General features: G+C 42.1%; 1 protein-coding gene across 5 annotated transcripts in view; it reads left to right on the top strand.

The window, feature by feature from the left end:
• ASAP1 (ArfGAP with SH3 domain, ankyrin repeat and PH domain 1) overlaps window positions 1-18,716 on the top strand; it is a 399,692-nt gene that overhangs the window by 328,888 nt on the left and 52,088 nt on the right. For all 5 annotated transcript variants that reach the window (XM_025393739.1, XM_025393735.1, XM_025393737.1 and 2 more), the window contains 4 exons: window positions 324-439; window positions 577-644; window positions 1,581-1,688; window positions 5,003-5,231. In XM_025393739.1, the coding sequence (XP_025249524.1) occupies window positions 324-439; window positions 577-644; window positions 1,581-1,688; window positions 5,003-5,231 (521 nt within the window). The remainder of the gene's footprint in view (window positions 1-323; window positions 440-576; window positions 645-1,580; window positions 1,689-5,002; window positions 5,232-18,716) is intronic.

Genomic DNA, 18,716 nt, shown 5'->3' with positions numbered 1-18,716 from the left:
TCTCTGCGCTTCAGGTTTTTCTATCTGTAAAACAGGTTATTATTAGTACTTACCCCATCAGATGGTTGTAAAGATTCAATGAACTAATACATGCAAACGTTAAGAAACAGTGTCTGTCCCATAGTACCTGGCACTCTGAATAAATGCTGGCTGTTATCACTGTATTGCTTATAAATCTAGGTTAGAAACATCATAATTTTCTCTTATTATAATAATTAGGTCTCAAATTTGACTCAGTCGTCAGCACAAAAATAAGTGGCTAATCTATAGTTTTAAGTTATAGAGTAAGTCATTTTTTTTCTAATAATCATCTAATTTTTCAGTGGGAACCTGGATAAGCAGACGGCCCTGGGAAATACAGTTCTACACTACTGTAGTATGTACAGTAAACCTGAGTGTTTGAAGCTTTTGCTCAGGAGCAAGCCCACTGTGGATATAGGTGAGAGTGTGTCCCAGTGTCTTCATGACTGTATTAAAAGCATGTGTTGTGTGTTACATCGTAATTTGATTATTGTTCCTTGCCTTCTTAAGGTGTTTCCTAGATAATTATGCAAATTAATTTTTTCCCTGTTTCAGTTAACCAGGCTGGAGAAACTGCCCTAGACATAGCAAAGAGACTAAAAGCTACCCAGTGTGAAGATCTGGTAAGCAAAAATGGATGTGGGAGATTTATTAGACTTTGGCTGCCTTAAAAGTGTCATTCTGAGAAGCTAGAATTGAATATTTAAAATGCATATTTTTTTTTAACATTGGCTAAAGAAAATCAGATAAGCAATGTGCTACATTAGAAAAAGTGGTAAATTGATAAATTTGTCATCCACATGTTTTTGGAATGCAGTTAAAGGAGATGAAAGGCATTACAGAAGTATTATTACCAGATCAGCTTGTGGATTGAGGTCATGCTTTTTATTTCCCAGACCCATAAGACTTTCTTTGCAGCTTAACAGTAAAGAATTATTTGAGAAGCTGCTCCAAAAATTGGGCAAGTAAAGCTCAGAGTGCAGTGGTCTTCAAAATGTTAACACACTGTTCTCCCAGCCCCTCCCCTTCCTGTGCACACTCACCTTTTTTGACCCCACTAGTTCTTGCTTAGCAAGTCAGGGCCTTCACATTAGTGTGATTCTCTTGAGTTTCTGCTAAGTGCCAGGTTCCAGGCTCACCAGTTGGGCCTTTTTATTCTTAAAGAATCCTTTGAGACCATTATCCCTGCTCCCATTTTATGAATGAGAAAATGGAGCCACAGATTGGACTGGGACCTTAAAAGCCTACCTCTTAAACTTCAAAGACTCATTTTGCCGTTCAGCCAGGAATTTGCAAGTTTGAAGCCCATTTAATAAGAAGAAAGCTTTTAATTTTGGAGACAAGTCATCAAAATAAAGAAGGCTCTGCCTCCAATTGTTTGCATTTCTTCTTGAGCCTGTCACATAGCAGTGCAGCTTGTCTAATCAGAGTGTTGCCTGTAGTACACCCAGATGATTCATTGAAAACTAGGAATAAGGTGGGATTTGCTCAGTGTTTGTGTAATATTGGGATGTTTCAGCATTTAAATTAAAATGGTGCACATTTGCTGTTCCTTCCAGCTTTCCCAGGCTAAATCTGGAAAGTTCAATCCACATGTCCATGTAGAATATGAGTGGAATCTTCGACAGGAGGAGATGGATGAAAGCGATGATGATCTGGATGACAAAGTGAGTATAAATTATGTCCTCAAATTCCTTAACACTTACCCCAACTTTTCTACTCTGTATAGACAAGATCCATTTTTGGTGAGATTGATTGATTGTGGTTTTATGATCCGATGTACCAGGGCCATTTTTGTTGTTCAGTCCTTATTGGGCACCATTTAACAGCTATGTTAAGGTTGTCCAGAAACAGAGCCAACAGGATAGGGAGAGAGAAAGAGAATTTTTTTTTTAAGGAATTCTCTCACATGATTGAAGGGGCTGTCAAATTCAAAATGCATAGGGCAGGCCAGCAGGCTGGAAATCCCAGCAGGAGTTAATGTTGCAGTCTTCAGGCTAAAGACAGTCTGGAGGCAGCATTCCTTCCTCTTTGGGGGACCTCAGTCTTTTCTCTTAAGGCCTTTCTTTGACCGATTAGGTGAGGCACACCCGTATCATGAAGGGTAGTTCCCTTGACTTGAAATCTACTCATTTAAATGATAATTGCATCTAAAAAATTACTGTAACATCCAGACTAGTGTTTTACCAAACACCAGGACACTGTAGCCTGTAGACACATAAAATTGACCATGAGGCTGGGCATGGTGGTTTATGCCTGTAATCCCAGCGCTTTGGGAGGCCAAGGCAGAACTATTGCTTGAGGCCAGGAATTTGAGACCAACCTAAGCAAAATGGTGAGACCCTGTCTCTATAAAGTAAATGGATCAATCAATAAAACGTGATGGTGCTACTGGAGAAGCTGAGGCAGGAGGATTGCTTGAGCCCAGGAGTTTGAGGCTGCAATGAGCTATGATCATTGCACTCTGGCCTGAATGACAGAGCAAGACCCTTTATCTAAAAAAAAAAGTAAACAAAAAATTAACCTTCAAAACAAGTAATTAGTAAGTAAATAACAGTTGTTATTTATTGAACATAATCGCGCACCATATAATGTTTCGGCTCACAACACACTACGTACTCAATGGGGATCCCTGTAAGATTAAAATGGAACTGAAAAATAGCCATCACTTAGTGATGCCATAGATGTCGTAATACCATAGTGCAACGCATTCCTCATATGGTTGTGGGGATGTTGGTATAAACCAGCCTACTGCACTGAGTTGTATAAAAATGTACGATAATATCCTAGGCCTTCACTCACACCCGGAGCAGCTTCCAGTCCTTCAAGCTCCATTCATGGAAAGTGTCCTACATAGATGTACCATTTTTTAATCTCATATACCATATTTTTATTTTACCTCTTCTATGTTTAGATACACAAGTAATTACTATTGTGTTACAGTCATTTACAGTGTTTAGTATAGTAACATGCTGTACAGGTTTTAGCCTGGGAGCAATAGGCTATACCATATAGCCTAGGTGTGTAGTAGGCTCTACCATCTAGGTTTGTGTAAGTATACTCTTATGATGTTTGCATAAGAATGAAATCACCTAACACATTTCTCAGAATGTATGCCCGTCATTAAGGAATTATGTTCATTAAATATGGATTAGACGGTTTTAAGTGCTTATGTTATCTCAGATCGTCTTTATTGAAAGTCCATAACCAGGTGCGGTGGCTCACACCTGTAATTCCAGCACTTTGGGAGTGTGAGACAGGTGGATTGCTTGAGCCCAGAAGCTTGAGACCAGCCTGGGCAACATAGCAAAACCCTCTCTCTACAAAAAATACAAAAATTAGCTGGCCGTGGTGGTGTGCACCTGTGGTCCCAGCTGCTCGGGAGGCAGAGGTGGGAGAATCACTGGAGCCCGGGAACTCAAGGCTTTGGTGAGCCAAGATCGTGCCACTGCACTCCAGCCTGGGTGTGGGTGTTTGAGTAAGACCCTATCTCAGAGAAAAAAAAAAAAAAAAATAGTACATAAGGGACATTGTTATCCCCATTCTACAGAAGAGAAAACTTACAAAGAGAATTTAGCAATTTGTCTAAAGTCTCTCAGCTAGTAAACACAGTTTGGAGGATTAAACCCAGTTCTCACTGAGTTTTCCTTATAGGCAGTTAACTACCTCTGAAAGTTCATTCATGCATTAATTGATTGCCTATGTATTGGACTTTTCCTCTATCCCAGGCAGGATGTAAGGAATAGCCAAAGAGGTCCTCAAAGCCTTAACAACTTTAAGAGGAAATAAATTATAATACAATGTGATAATCATTATAAGAGTTTGGAAAAATTCCTGAGAAGTATTCAGAGGACCAAGCAGCCGCGTCAGTCTACCTTCTCAAGGACATTGGAGACCGGTTTCTAAGGATAGGTAGAAGCTTGCCCGGGAAAGAAGTGGGGTGGAATGCATCATTCCAGAACACCATGTGCCAAGGGAAGGAGTCGTGGTAGAGCCTGGATGTCTGAGGAATGGAGAGAACCACTTTGTGTGAGACACATTCACCTGGCTGGCTGGGGAGAGGCAGGCAGCTGCCTTGTAGAGTCAGGCAAACCAGATCAGGATAACTTTGTGGGCCAAGTTTGGCCTTTGGGTTTTTGTGCAAGCAGTCAGAAGCCCACAGAGGTTTATTGTCTAAAGAGCAAGGTTTCCCACCAGCTCTCGCTGCAGTGTGGAAAATGGACTGGGGGAAGGAAACTGGAGAAGGGGCCATTCCAGAGGCTAGAGCTACAGTGGGAGCTGGTGAGCACCTGCACTAGGAGTGGCTTCCAGGGGTGTTTCCAAGGTGAATACAGGAACCAGGGACTCCAGGTGACACTGAGGTTTCTAACTTGGGCAGTTGAATGGATCCTAATGCTATCACCACAAGCGCAAATACCAGAGACACCTCATGGGCCATTGGTTTGGAACACAAGTCATTGGGGTTGGATTTACAGATCTGTAAGTCATTATTGTGTAGGGGGCAGTGGGTGTGAATCTGTTCACTTTGCAGGGGATATAAAATGAGAAAAGAGGCAAAGAATGAGAACTTCAACATTAAAGTGTTGAGCAGAGAAGAAAACTTAATGTAGCAAATTAGAAATAGGTGGAAATACTATTCAAATGTTGCTAAAAAAAAAAAAAAAAAGTCCTGCATTCTGAAAGTGTTTGCTAATTAAAGGTTAAATCTACCTGTGACCTTACTGTGCTTCTGACACTGCTGCTGATCCTAACCAGTGTTGCACTAGTGTGATTATTCATAGTGGTGAAAGATATAAAAGTGTGGTATCTAGATCCTCCCCTTGTACTGTGTCACCACCATGAGGCTCGTTGTGGCCGACCTCATAAAGCTCAGAGAGCCACAAGAACCCAGATTCCCACCTGCACCTGCCCTGCAGAGGCCCTCTGTACACCTGAAGGGTGGTCCTTGATTATTATTTCACCTTCTTATTTCATCTGCCAGCCAAGCCCCATCAAGAAAGAGCGCTCCCCCAGACCTCAGAGCTTCTGCCACTCCTCCAGCATCTCCCCCCAGGACAAGCCGGCACTGCCAGGATTCAGCACTCCAAGGGACAAACAGCGGCTCTCCTACGGAGCCTTCACCAACCAGATCTTCGTCTCCACAAGCACAGACTCACCCACATCACCAACCACAGAGGCTCCCCCTCTGCCTCCTAGAAACGCCGGGAAAGGTATGGGCTTTGAGAAGGGCTTGTGACTCCATTCTCAGAGCTGGTAGTCTAGCCAGCTTTGAGGTAAGAATTGCAAGTTACATTTGAGTGGCATGGATCGTGTTGTCAGGAGCAGCTTGCAATAGGGACCATGCCATTTGCCAGGCACCAAGAGCAGGACAGGCAGTGCTGTGGGCACTCATTGTGCATTATTTGTGTTAACCTCACAACAACCCTGTGAAGTATGTGCTTTTGTGCCCATTTTACAGAAGAGGAAACTAAGGCTCAGTGAGGTACACTGACTTGCCCAAGGTCACACCACTGGTAAGAGGTAAAGTTGAAATTCAATCTGAGGTCCACGTGGCTCCAGAACCTGTACTTTTTATATTGTGGAGTGGAATTTCAGTTCTCTGGAAAGTTACTTTTCTCTGCGTTAAAATGCCTCTCTTTTGAAGATGCTAGTAATACTAGTGGTAGTTAATAGTTATGAAGCACTTGCCTGTGAGAGGCTCTACGCCTAGTACTTCTCATGTAGTGGTCTCAAAATGAGATAGGTACTATTATGTAATTACTGGCATCATGTAGATTAGGGGATTTGTTCAGAGATACTGAGTAATTGACCTATAGTTCTCAGCTACTGGGGATTCTAACCCAGGTTCTGTGTGACCAAAGCCCATTCTCTTGTACTCTCTAATGAGGATCATTTTTCCAGAGACAGTACTTGGAGAGGAATTTCTTTTCCCTTGAGACAGGTCTTGCTCAGTCGCCTCCATCTCCGGGGCTCAAGTGATCCTGATCCTCCCACCTCAGCCTCCCAAATAGCTGGAACCACAGGTGCGTGGCACCATGCCCAGCTTTTTTTTTTCTTTTTTTTTTTTTTTTTTTTGGTAGAGACAAGGTCTTGCTATGTTGCCCAGGCTGGTCTTGAATTCCTGTACTCAACTGATCCTCCCACCTTGACACCCCAAGGTGCTGGGATTACAGGCATGAGCCACTGCGCCCAGACGAGGAATCCTACTCAGAGGAGGGTTGTTGTGCTGTGTGTTGTCAAATGTCTCACAGGGCTGGCGCCTCAGGCTAACATTAAAGTGTTACCCTAGCCAGTAGGGATAATTGAGAGGTACCCAGAGCTATAGCTTCAAGTTTGGTCTTCGCCAGTGAATCCAAATGCAGGGTTCTCCCTGTGTTCTCAGCTCATGCTCCCACAGGTTTCAAGGCCTCTCGCTACACAATGCCATGCCTATTTGAATCACACTAGGGCTATTTTCTGGGAAATGTGAGCTTTATTCAAAACAGTGTTTTTTCAGAGCTTATTCTCTATTGAAATAGTGTTATAAATGGGAGCTGTGTTCTTAGAGAGACCCCAAATGGCCTCATAGATCATAATGTAACGGAGAAAAGTTAAAATAACGCTTTGCCATGAACAGCTATACTCAAACATAACCAGTGGCCACACAGTAATAGTGCATGTAAGCCAAAGGTCTAACCCACTAGTGTTTGCTTACCATTCCATGCATTGTACTAAAATGTATGTTTTTAAATCACTCACATATCAAGCTGCAGGTCTGTAGTATAAGAATGCTGTGTTGCTGCTTAGCTGTGGGTAATGGCATTCCCCATCAGGGTAGCAGTCTGACGTAGAGCAGAGATTCTCTTTCTACACCCTACAGAGGACTGTGAGAAGCCTCCAGACCAAATACAGTAATGAAAAAAGTGACTGAAAGATTTCATATCCCCTGAGTGTGGTTACCAACATAGCAATGGGGACCTGTCTAGACAGGCACAGCCTATGCCTGTTCAGAGAGCCTCTAGGTCATTGAGAGTCCTGAAAATTGTTTATAGAAGAAAATGACACCAGAGTCCTAGGGGGCAAGAGACCCCCTCACTTCCCTCCACTCCCTTCTGTCATTTTATCTCAAGGGGGACACAGAAACTCATAATATATACTGTCTGACTTCGTGCCAAGCATATCTCTCATGCCTTGAATAAATTCTAACCAGCTCTTTACCAAAGACCCAGAAGACAAAGACTAAATTTATTTAGTGTTCCAGCTGCTAAAACAAGTGTTTCAGACTTGGCCACAGCAACCATGGTCATCTAAGGATAGAGTACTTTCCCCACTTCCCCCACAAAAAGCCCATAATTGAAAATAGAAATCCTCCCTACAAAAACCAAGAGTGTTCTTCATGGCTGTTTAGGACATCAAATTCAGAGATTTGGCCTGTCTGCTGTTATGACGTAGGGAGTACAGCCTTCTCATGACTTTTATGAGGGATTTGAAATGTGCAATATCCCATAGCTAGCTCAGCTCACATGCGCTTACATTTGGAAAACTGATAATGTTTAGAATGGAGCTCTTAGAAGACATTGTTAAAGATCAGCTGATGCTCTCTGTGCAGAGATAATTCTTCTCTGTTTTTTGGCCCCTATTTTTTTTCATTTCCTTCTGTTGAACTGATAGAACCATTTGCATGAAAACAAGGATGTCTTGGATCTCTCATTTGAGTTCCTTGTTCTCCATGACAAATAAAGCAGAGGTCTCTATTTGCAGCAGAAGTCATTTCCTCAACTGTGAATTTAGTCTTCCGGTGAGACAGAAACAGACACTTGAGATAAAGTCCCCACAAAGGGGAAGAGGAGAAAGAATTATTCTGAATCTAGCTGAGGAATATTTTCAAGAAACTCCAGCTGCCTCATCAAAATTCAAGGAAGCTTGACCTAAATTACCATCAAGCAAAGCCCCCTTGTGCTTATACGTGAGCAGTGCCCCATAGTCTCAGAGGAGCTCAGTAGCTCAGAATCCCAAAATCACTGTCCTCAAGCCCCATACAGAAACATTTCGCTGCCTAACCCCTCTTCAGATGTGGGATCCAGAGAGACTAAATCAAAGCTATAAAATTAATTTAAGTGTGAGGCAGTTTCTCGTTTGTGATCGGTAGCTTCCCCCTGCCCCCACCCCACTTCTACCGTACGTTTATTAACTGTGGCTCTTGGTCTGGGTGCGGTGGCTCATGCCTATAATCCCAACACTTAGGGAGGCCGAGGTGGGCGGATCACCTGAGGTCGGGAGTTCGAGACCACCCTGACCAACATGGAGAAACCCCGTCTCTACTAAAAATACAAAATTAGCCAGATGTGGTGGTGCCTGCCTGTAATCCCAGCTACTCGGGAGGCTGAGGCAGGAGAATCGCTTGAACCTGGGAGGCAAGAATGGAACTCCATCTCAAAAAAAAAAAAAAAAAAAAAAAAAACCAAAAACCGGTTCTTGAGGCTTGCCAAGATTAGTTTCTTTTTAATGTTTAATTAAAATAGTATCACAGAACCTAGGTTTATTTATTTTTTAGAAGTGGAGGCTTGCCCTGTTCCCGAGGCTGGAGTACGGTGGTATAATCATAGCTCACTGCACCCTTGAACTTCTGATCTTGAGCAATCCTGCTGTCTTTTTGACACAACGTCTCACTCTATTGCCCAGGCTAGAGTGCAGTGGCGCAATCTTGGCTCACTGCAACCTCCACCTCCCTGTTTTCAAGCGATTCTCTTGCCTCAGCCTCCCAAGTAGCTGGGATTACAGGCGCCCGCCACCATGCCCAGTTAATTTTTGTATTTTTAGTAGAGACAGGGTTTCACCACATTGGCCAGGCTGGTCACGAACTCCTGACCTCAGGTGATCCACCTGCTTTGGCCTCCGAAAGTGCCGGGATTACAGGGGTGAGCCACCATGCCCAGCCAAGACTGTTAAATTAACAAATGCTCTGGATAATGAGACTGGGCACTTGGTAGGCATCTTAACTCAGAGAAAGGATGTGTTAAGTAAAAGAATGATAATTCCAATCTCAAGAAGCTTCTTTAACATGCTTAAAAGAACTAACCTTTTAAGCTTTTAGAAAGGCAAATGACTGATATACTAATTACAGTTCATTTCCATCTATTCCTGAAGCCAGGCCTCTAGAATCAGGCGTTATATAGCCCTTCTCAATAGCATGTGAATACCTGTAAGTATTAATTCTGCATTTCATACATATTTGCTATAATGTAGACTTCCTACCTTAGACAGGCTCTGGCTTGGAACTAATAAACTAGCAGATAACCTGTGCAAAAATAACATGGTGCCTGGCATACTGAGAGCCTCAATAGATGCTTGTTGATGAAGGGTTGGTGCCACAGAGAAAATTGAATCAGTTGCTACCTTGCCAACAGCTAGGTGAAGAAAGAGACTAACTACTCTCATTAATGAAAGTATGTGCAGTAGTTTGAGAGTAACAAACTGAGGCAGAGCAGTCTGTGTCAAGCCAAACCATGGCTGCCTGGACAGCTGTGAACTCCTGAAAAGCCTTTCAAGCATCACCTTCTCCTCTTCCAAGAAGCCTTCTTTTCTCTGCCATACAAAAGAGACTGTGGTCGGGTGTGGTGTCTCATAACTGTAATCCCAGCACTGTGGGAGACCAAGGCAGGCAGATCACCTGAGGTCAGGAGTTCGAGACCAGCCTGGCCAATATGGTGAAACCCCGTCTCTACTAAAAATACACAGAATTAGCCAGGCGCTGTGGCCTGTGCCTGTAATCCGAGCTACTCAGGATTCTGAGGCAGGAGAATTGCTTGAACCCAGGAGGCAGAGGTTGCTGTGAACCAAGATCACACCACGACACTTCAGCCTGGGCTACAGAATGAGACTCCATCTCAAAAATACATACATACATACTTCTTAAAAAAAGAGAGAAGAGGGTGCCCAAGATGGCCGAATAGGAACAGCCCCAGCCTCCAGCTCCCAGCGTGAACGACACAGAAGACAGGTTATTTCTGCATTTTCAACCGAGGTGCCGGGTTCATCTCACTGGGGCGTGTCAGACAGTCGGTGCTGGTCAGTGGGTGCAGCCCAACCAGCGAGAGCTGAAGCAAGGCGAAGCATCACCTCACCTAGGAAGCACAAGAGGGAAGGGAATTCCTTTTCCTAGCCAAGGGAAACTGAGACATGCAACACCTGGAAAATCGGATAACTCCCTCTCTAATACTGCACTTTACCAAGGGTCTTAGAAAACGGCACACCAGGAGATTTATATCCCACACCTGGCCCAGAGGGTCCCACACCCATGGAGCCTCCCTCATTGCTAGCACAGCAGTCTGAGATCTAACTGCAAGGCAGTGCATCTCCCCCTCCAAAGGAATGCAGCTCATTGCCAGCAACGGAACAAAGCTGGACAGAGAATGACTTCCACGAGTTGAGAGAAGAAGGCTTCAGTCGATCAGACTTCTCAGAGCTAAAGGAGGAACTGCGTAACCAGCGCTAAGAAACTAAAAACCTTGAAAAAAGAATGGATGAATGGATAACTAGAATAATCAATGCAGAGAAGACCTTAAAAGAACTGATAGAGATGAAAACCATGACACGAGAACTACGTGACAAATGCATAAGCTTCAGTAACTGACTCTATCAACTGGAAGAAAGAGTATCAGTGATTGAAGATCAAATGAATGAAATGAAGTGAGAAGAGAAGTGTAGAGAAAGAAGAGTAAAAAGAAATGAACAAAGCCTCCAAGAAATATGGGATTATGTAAAAAGACCAAATCTAGGTCTGATTGGTGTGCCTGAAAGTAGCGGGGAATATGGAACCAAGTTGGAAAGCACTCTGCAGGATATCATCCAGGAGAACTTCCCCAATCTAGCAAGGCAGGCCACCATTCAAATTCAGGAAATACAGAGAACGCCACAAAGATACTCCTCAAGAAGAGCAACTCCAAGACGCATAATTGTCAGATTCACCAAAGTTGAAATGAAGGAAAAAATGTTAAGGGCAGCCAAAGAGAAAGGTCGGGTTACCCACAAAGGGAAGCCCATCAGACTAACAGCAGATCTCTGGGCAGAAACTCTACAAGCCAGAAGAGAGTGGGGGCCAATATTCAACATTCTTAAAGAAAAAACTTTCAACCCAGAATTATCCAGCCAAACTAAGTTTCATAAGTGAAGGAGAAATAAAATCCTTTACAGACAAGCAAATGCTTAAAGATTTTGTCACCACCAGGCCTGCCCTACAAGAGATCCTGAAGGAAGCGCTAAACATGGAAAGGAACAGCCGGTACCAGCCATTGCAAAAACATGTCAAAATGTAAAGTCCATCGATGCTAGGAAGAAATTGCATCAACTAATGAGCAAAATAAGCAGCTAATACCATAATGACAGGATCAAGTTCACACATAACAATATTAACCTTAAATGTAAATGGACTAAATGGTCCAATTAAAAGACACAGACTGGCAAATTGGATAAAGAGTCAAGACCCATCAGTTTGCTGTATTCAGGAGACCCATCTCACATGCAGAGACACACATAGGCTCAAAATAAAGGAATGGAGGAAGATCTACCAAGCAAATGGAAAAAAAAAAAAAAAAAGCAGGGGCTGCAATCCTAGTCTGATAAAACAGACTTTAAACCATCAAAGATCAAAAGAGACAAAGAAGGGCATTACATAATGGTAAAGGGATCAATTCATCAGGAAGAGCTAACTATCCTAAATATATATGCACCCAATACAGGAGCACCCAGATTCACAAATCAAGTTCTTAGAGACTTACAAAGAGACTTAGACTCCCATACAATAATAATGGGAGACTTTAACACCCCCACTGTCAACACTGGACAGATCAACGAGACAGAAAGTTAACAAGGATATCCAGGAATTGAACTCAACTCTGCACCAGGTGGACCTAATAGACATCTACAGAACTCTCCACCCCAAATCAACAGAATATACATTCTTCTCAGCACCACATCACACTTATTTCAAAATTGACCACATAGTTGGAAGTAAAGCACTCCTCAGCAAATGTACAAGAACAGAAGTTATAACAAACTGTCTCTCAGACCACAGTGCAATCAAACTAGAACTCAGGACTAAGAAACTCAATCAAAACCACTCAACTGCAAGGAAACTGAACAACCTGCTCCTGAATGACTACTGCATACATAGCGAAATGAAGGCAGAAATAAAGATGTTCTTTGAAACCAATGAGAACAAAGATACAACATACCAGAATCTCTGGGACACATTTAAAGCAGTGTGTAGAGGGAAATTTATAGCACTAAATGCCCACAAGAGAAAGCAGGAAAGATCTAAAGATCTAAAATTGACACCCTAACATCACAATTAAAAGAACTAGAGAAGCAAGAGCAAACACATTCAAAAGCTAGCAGAAGGCAAGAAATAACTAAGATCAGAGCAGAACTGAAGGAGATAGAGACACAAAAAACCCTCCAAAAACTCCATGAATCCAGGAGTTGGTTTTTTGAAAAGATCAACAAAATTGATAGACCACTAGCAAGACTAATAAAGAAGAAAAGAGAGAAGAATCAAATAGATGCAATAAAAAGTGATAAAGGAGATATCACCACTGACCCCACAGAAATACAAACTACCATCAGGTGTTTACCATTTGCTGTAAACACCTCTACGCAAATAAACTAGAAAACCTAGAAGAAATGGATAATTTCCTGGACACTTACACTCTCCCAAGACTAAACCAGGAAGAGGTTGAATCCCTGAATAGACCAATAGCAGACTCTGAAATTGAGGCAATAATTAATAGCCTACCAACCAAAAAAAGTCCAGGACCAGACAGATTCACAGCCAAATTCTACCAGAGGTACAAGGAGGAGCTGGTACCATTCCTTCTGAAACTATTCCGATCAATAGAAAAAGAGGGAATCCTCCCTAACTCACTTTATGAGGCCAACATCATCCTGATACCAAAGCCTGGCAGAGACACAACAAAAAAAGAGAATTTTAGACCAATATCCCTGATGAACACCAATGCAGAAATCCTCAATAAAATACTGGCAAACCAAATCCAGCAGCACATCAAAAAACTTATCCACCATGATCAAGTGGGCTTCATCCCTGGGATGCAAGGCTGGTTCAACATACGCAAATCAATAAACGTAATCCAGCATATAAACAGAACCGAAGACAAAAACCACATGATTATCTCAATAGATGCAGAAAAGGCCTTCGACAAAATTCAACAGCCCTTCATGCTAAAAAAAACTCAATAAATTTGGTATTGATGGAACATATCTCAAAATAATAAGAGCTATTTATGACACACCCACAGCCAATATCATACTGAATGGGCACAAACTGGAAGCATTCCCTTTGAAAACTGGCACAAGACAGGGATGCCCTCTCTCACCACTCCTATTCAACATAGTGTTGGAAGTTCTGGCCAGGGCAGTCAGGCAAGAGAAAGAAATCAAGGGTATTCAGTTAGGAAAAGAAGAAGTCAAATTGTCCCTGTTTGCAGATGACATGATTGTATATTTAGAAAACCCCATCATCTCAGCCCAAAATCTCCTTAAGCTGATAAGCAACTTCAGCAAAGTCTCAGGATACAAAATGTGCAAAAATCACAAGCGTTCTTATACACCAGTAACAGACAAACAGAGAGCCAAATCATGAATGAACTCCCATTCACAATAGCTTCAAAGAGAGTAAAATACCTAGGAATCCAACTTACAAGGGATGCAAAGGACCTATTCAAGGAGAACTACAAACCACTGCTCAGTGAAATAAAAGAGGACACAAACAAATGGAAGAACATACCATACCCATGGATAGGAAGAATCAATATAGTGAAAATGACCATACTGCCCAAGGTAATTTATAGATTCAGTGCAATCCCCATTAAGCTACCAATGAGTTTCTTCACAGAATTGGAAAAAACTACTTTGAAGTTCATATGGAACCAAAAACCCTCATTGCCAAGACAATCCTAAGCCCAAAGAACAAAGCTGGAGGCATCAGACTACCTGACTTCAAACTATACTACAAGGCTACAGTAACCAAAACAGCATGGTACTGGTACCAAAACAGAGATATAGACCAATGGAACAGAGCGGAGCCCTCAGAAATAATACCACACATCTACAGCCATCTGATCTTTGACAAACCTGAGAAAAACAAGAAATGGGGAAAGGATTCCCTATTTCATGAATGGTGCTGGGAAAATTGGCTAGCCGTAAGTAGAAAGCTGAAACTGGATCCTTTCCTTACTCCTTATGCAAAAATTAATTCAAGATGGATTAGAGACTTAAATGTTAGACCTAAAACCATAAAAACCCTAGAAGAAAACCTAGGTAATACCATTCAGGACATAGGCATGGGCAAGGACTTCATGTCTAAAACACCAAAAGCAATGGCAGCAAAATCCAAAATTGACAAATGGGATCTAATTAAACTAAAGAGCTTCCGCACAGCAAAAGAAACTACCATCAGAGTGAACAGGCAACCTACAGAATGGGAGAAAATTTTTGCAATCTACTCATCTGACAAAGAGCTAATATCCATAACCTACAAAGAACTCAAATTTACAAGAAAAAAACAAACAACCCCATCAAAAAGTGGGTAAAGTATATGAGCAGACACTTCTCAAAAGAAGACATTCATAATACAGCCAACAAACACATGAGAAAAGGCTCATCATCACTTGCCATCAGAGAAATGCAAATCAAAACCATAATGAGATACCATCTCACACCAGTTAAAATGACAATCATTAAAAAATCAGGAAACAACAGGTGCTGGAGAGGAGGTGGAGAAATAGGAACACTTTTACACTGTTGGTGGGACTGTAAACTAGTTCAACCATTGTGGAAAACATTGTGGCAATTCCTCAAAGATCTAGACCTAGAAATACCATTTGACCCAGCCATCCCATTACTGGGTATGTACCCAAAGGATTATAAATCATGCTGCTATAAAGACACATGCACATATATGTTTATTGCAGCACTATTCCCAATAGCAAAGACTTGGAATCAACCCAAATGTCTATCAGTGACAGACTGGATTAAGAAAGTGTGGCACATATACACCATGGAATACTATGCAGCCATAAAAAAGGATGAGTTTGTGTCCTTTGTAGGGACATGGATGCAGCTGGAAACCATCATTCTCAGCAAACTATCGCAAGAACAGAAAACCAATCACTGCATGTTCTCACTCATAGGTGGGAATTGAGCAATGAGATCACTTGGACACAGGAAGGGGAACATCACACACCGGGTCCTATTGTGGGGAGGGGACAGGGGGAAGGGATAGCATTAGGAGATATACCTAATGTAAATGACGAGTTAATGGGTGCAGCACACCAACATGGCACATGTATACATATGTAACAAACCTGCACATTGTGCACATGTACCCTAGAACTTAAAGTATAATAAAAAATAAATAATAAATAATAAAATTTAAAAAGAGAAACTATGGGCTCGGCATGGTGGCTCACACCTGTTATCCCAGCACTTTGGGAGGCCGAGGCGGGCGGATCACGAGGTCAGGAGATCGAGACCATCCTGGCTAACACGGTGAAACCCTGTCTCTACTAAAAATCCAAAAAAAAAATTAGCCAGGTTTGGTGGAAGGCGCCTGTACTCCCAGGTACTCAGGAGGCTGAGGCAGGAGAGTGGCATGAACCTGGAGGCAGAGCTTGCAGTGAGCCGAGATTATGCCACTTCTCTCCAACCTGGGCCACAGGGCAGACTCCCCTATGGTTTCTTCCTCATAAGGCCCAATCCTGCTCCGTACTTGTCTCATCCTAACATTGAGCCAATCTTTCTGATTTTCAGAGTCTTCAACTGAAAAATAAGGATTAGATGTCTACCTTGTTTAGAGTGCATGAAATAATGTCTGTGAAGTGACTGGCACATAGTGAGCATTCAGTAAATACAAGTTTGTTCAATCCTCTTGCATGTGTTCAGGTTAACAAACATTCTGGGCACTGGAAATGTAAAGAAGGAAGAAGTACCTCCCACTCTTAGGGCTCCAGGGAAAGAGGACACAGTAGAATATGCCCCTGGGGCCAGTTAGGGAGCATTCCTGGAGGAACAGGAAAGAGAAGTGCTGTTCACAGCTTCAGAGAGAGGGTTAGGGAAGTCTTCAATGCACTCTTCCAGTTAGGAGTAGAACTCCTCAAGGACAAAGGCTGTGAATGAGCTGCCTTTGCATCCCTGGTACAGAGTAGGATGCTCATTATTGCTCGTCGAATGCATAAACAACAGCAGAAAGAATCAGTGAAAGCGTGTACAGCAATAGGTGGCCAGGGTAAGGAGGGGACACTTGTAAAACTAAACCAGATGTCCATGGGTATTATAGTTGACTTGCTGAAAATCTAATAAATGTTTGCAGCAGTTGTGTCCACACACAGCTGTGTGTGCATTTTAGACATTTCTCCAACTTTCCTTGGAGATCGGTGGCAGTAGATAGGAAAAAGAGTAGAAAGGGTGAAGACTTGCTCAGTGTATGACAGCGCCTGCCACCATGAAAGCGCACTACTGCATGATTCAGACTCGCATGGGAAATATTTTCCTATCAGTGGTATTATTCATATATTGATGACTTTACAGTTTCCTGCGGTTTTTTATCTCATGGGAAGACAGTCATTTGAGTGGCTTGATATTAAAGCTTACCATAGGCTGTCACCCTTGATTTGTGTTTTGTTTTAGGGTGTTTTTTTTTTTGTTTGGGTTTGGTTTGCATTTGGGTTTTTGGCCTTTTTAAATCTTTTCCCCCTGTCCTTCGAAAGACATTGCACGTGAATCACCTAGTGCTGACCCAGAGTATCGTCTGTGATTTTTGCCCTGAATATTGACCTTGACTGAGGCTCTCTAGCTAAGTTACCTGACTGCCAGGGTGTGGAAAGGGAAGCAGAGGAAATCCTTGTTGTGCCTCTGGCATTCAGGGGTGGGTGAGTAATTGTTAAAGAATCAGCCATAAGTCTCTTGAATCCCAGTACTTTCTTCTTTTTTTTTTTTTTTTTTTTTTTGAGACGGAGTCTCGCTCTGTTGCCCAGGCTGGAGTGCAGTGGCCGGATCTCAGCTCACTGCAAGCTCCGCCTCCCGGGTTCACGCCATTCTCCGGCCTCAGCCTCCCGAGTAGCTGGGACTACAGGCGCCCGCCACCTCGCCCGGCTAGTTTTTTGTATTTCTTAATAGAGACGGGGTTTCACCGTGTTAGCCAGAATGGTCTCGATCTCCTGACCTCGTGATCCGCCCGTCTCAGCCTCCCAAAGTGCTGGGATTACAGGCTTGAGCCACCGCACCCGGCCCTTTCTTCTTAATTATCAGTGTCATAGAAGGAGGTGGAAGGGACAGATGGATAGCTAATGCTGTTTCCTGTGTGGAAATCAGTTGACAGAGCAGTGTGGCACATATCATGGACACCAGCCTGTCCTGTAATCCTGGCCAGCCCTGCTGACTTACTCTAGTGTTCCAGCACACACTACTCCACCATGGCTGTTTCTCCATCTGAATGTGGAGATAACAGCTCCTCCCTTCTACACTGAGTCTTTCTTTGTATAAATATAAGGTTAATTACTTTTTAAAGTAATTAACATAAGCTTTCCACTCTTTTAAGCTTTATGCTATGAAAACCATTAGATCAGTTAGGAGGAATAAGTTCAAAAGATCTGTTATACAACCTGGTGACTCTAGTTAATAATGTACTGTATTCTTGAAAATTGCTAAGAGAGTAGATTTTAAATGTTCTTGCTACAAACAAAAAGATACATACGTGAAGTAGTTCATCTGTTAATTAGCTCAATTTAGCCATTTCACAATGTACAGTTACCTCATCCCATGCCAAAACTCCAGGAATGCTCAAGTCCCTTATATAAAATGGTGTAGTATTTGCATATAACCTATACACATTCTCCTGTGTACTTTAAATCATCTCTAGATTACTTCTTATACCTACTACAATGTAAATGCTATGTAAATGCTTGCTATACTATATTGTTTGTTTTTTGTTGTTGTTGGATTATTCTTTATTGTGGGGTTTTTTTTTCCTGAATATATTTAATCCAGGGTTGGTTGAACCTGCAGATGTAGAACTCCCAGATGCAAAGGTCCAACTGTATACTTATTTCAAAACGATGTGTTACACGTAATAAATATATATGTTATCAATTAAAAATAAATTTAAAAAGAAAACTATAAGAAAGTGATAAAATCTTCATGTGTTTTGTCCCAAGTTGGATAGATATAACTTTTGTCATTACCCTTCCTATGTGGCAGTTTAGAATGTGTAAATTATATTTCTACAGACAACTTTTTCAGAAACTGTCAAGGTAATTTTTAAGCCATCTTCTAGGTCTTTTCTTTTCTTTGAAACTTCAGTTATACTTTTATTTGGTCTCCCAGTGTAAGAAACCTTTGGTTTTTCTGTGTGTAACTAAAAACCAGATATACAAGGATATTGAAAAAACATCTTCCTGACTTACACCATGAATTATCTTTATAGTCGTTATTTGAAATGCTTATTTCCCAGTGCTAAAGAAATAGCACTTGAACATAAATTTAATTTTTTCAGGAAGGCCCTTTTTGTATTTTCTGTAGAAAGCGTACACTTGCCAGCAGTTTTGCCACGAGAATACACCAAACAAATGAGACAGGGTCATTTATAACCTGACATGTCCATCCTATTGCTGTGTCCAGTTTCCACTGGCTGGAACGGGACCTCA

The sequence above is a fragment of the Theropithecus gelada genome, chromosome 8 (assembly GCF_003255815.1).
Source record: "Theropithecus gelada isolate Dixy chromosome 8, Tgel_1.0, whole genome shotgun sequence".
NCBI classification, from domain to species: Eukaryota; Metazoa; Chordata; class Mammalia; order Primates; family Cercopithecidae; genus Theropithecus; species Theropithecus gelada.
The sequence above is the reverse complement of the archived record's forward strand: the minus strand, read 5'-3'. Positions and strand labels throughout refer to the sequence as shown.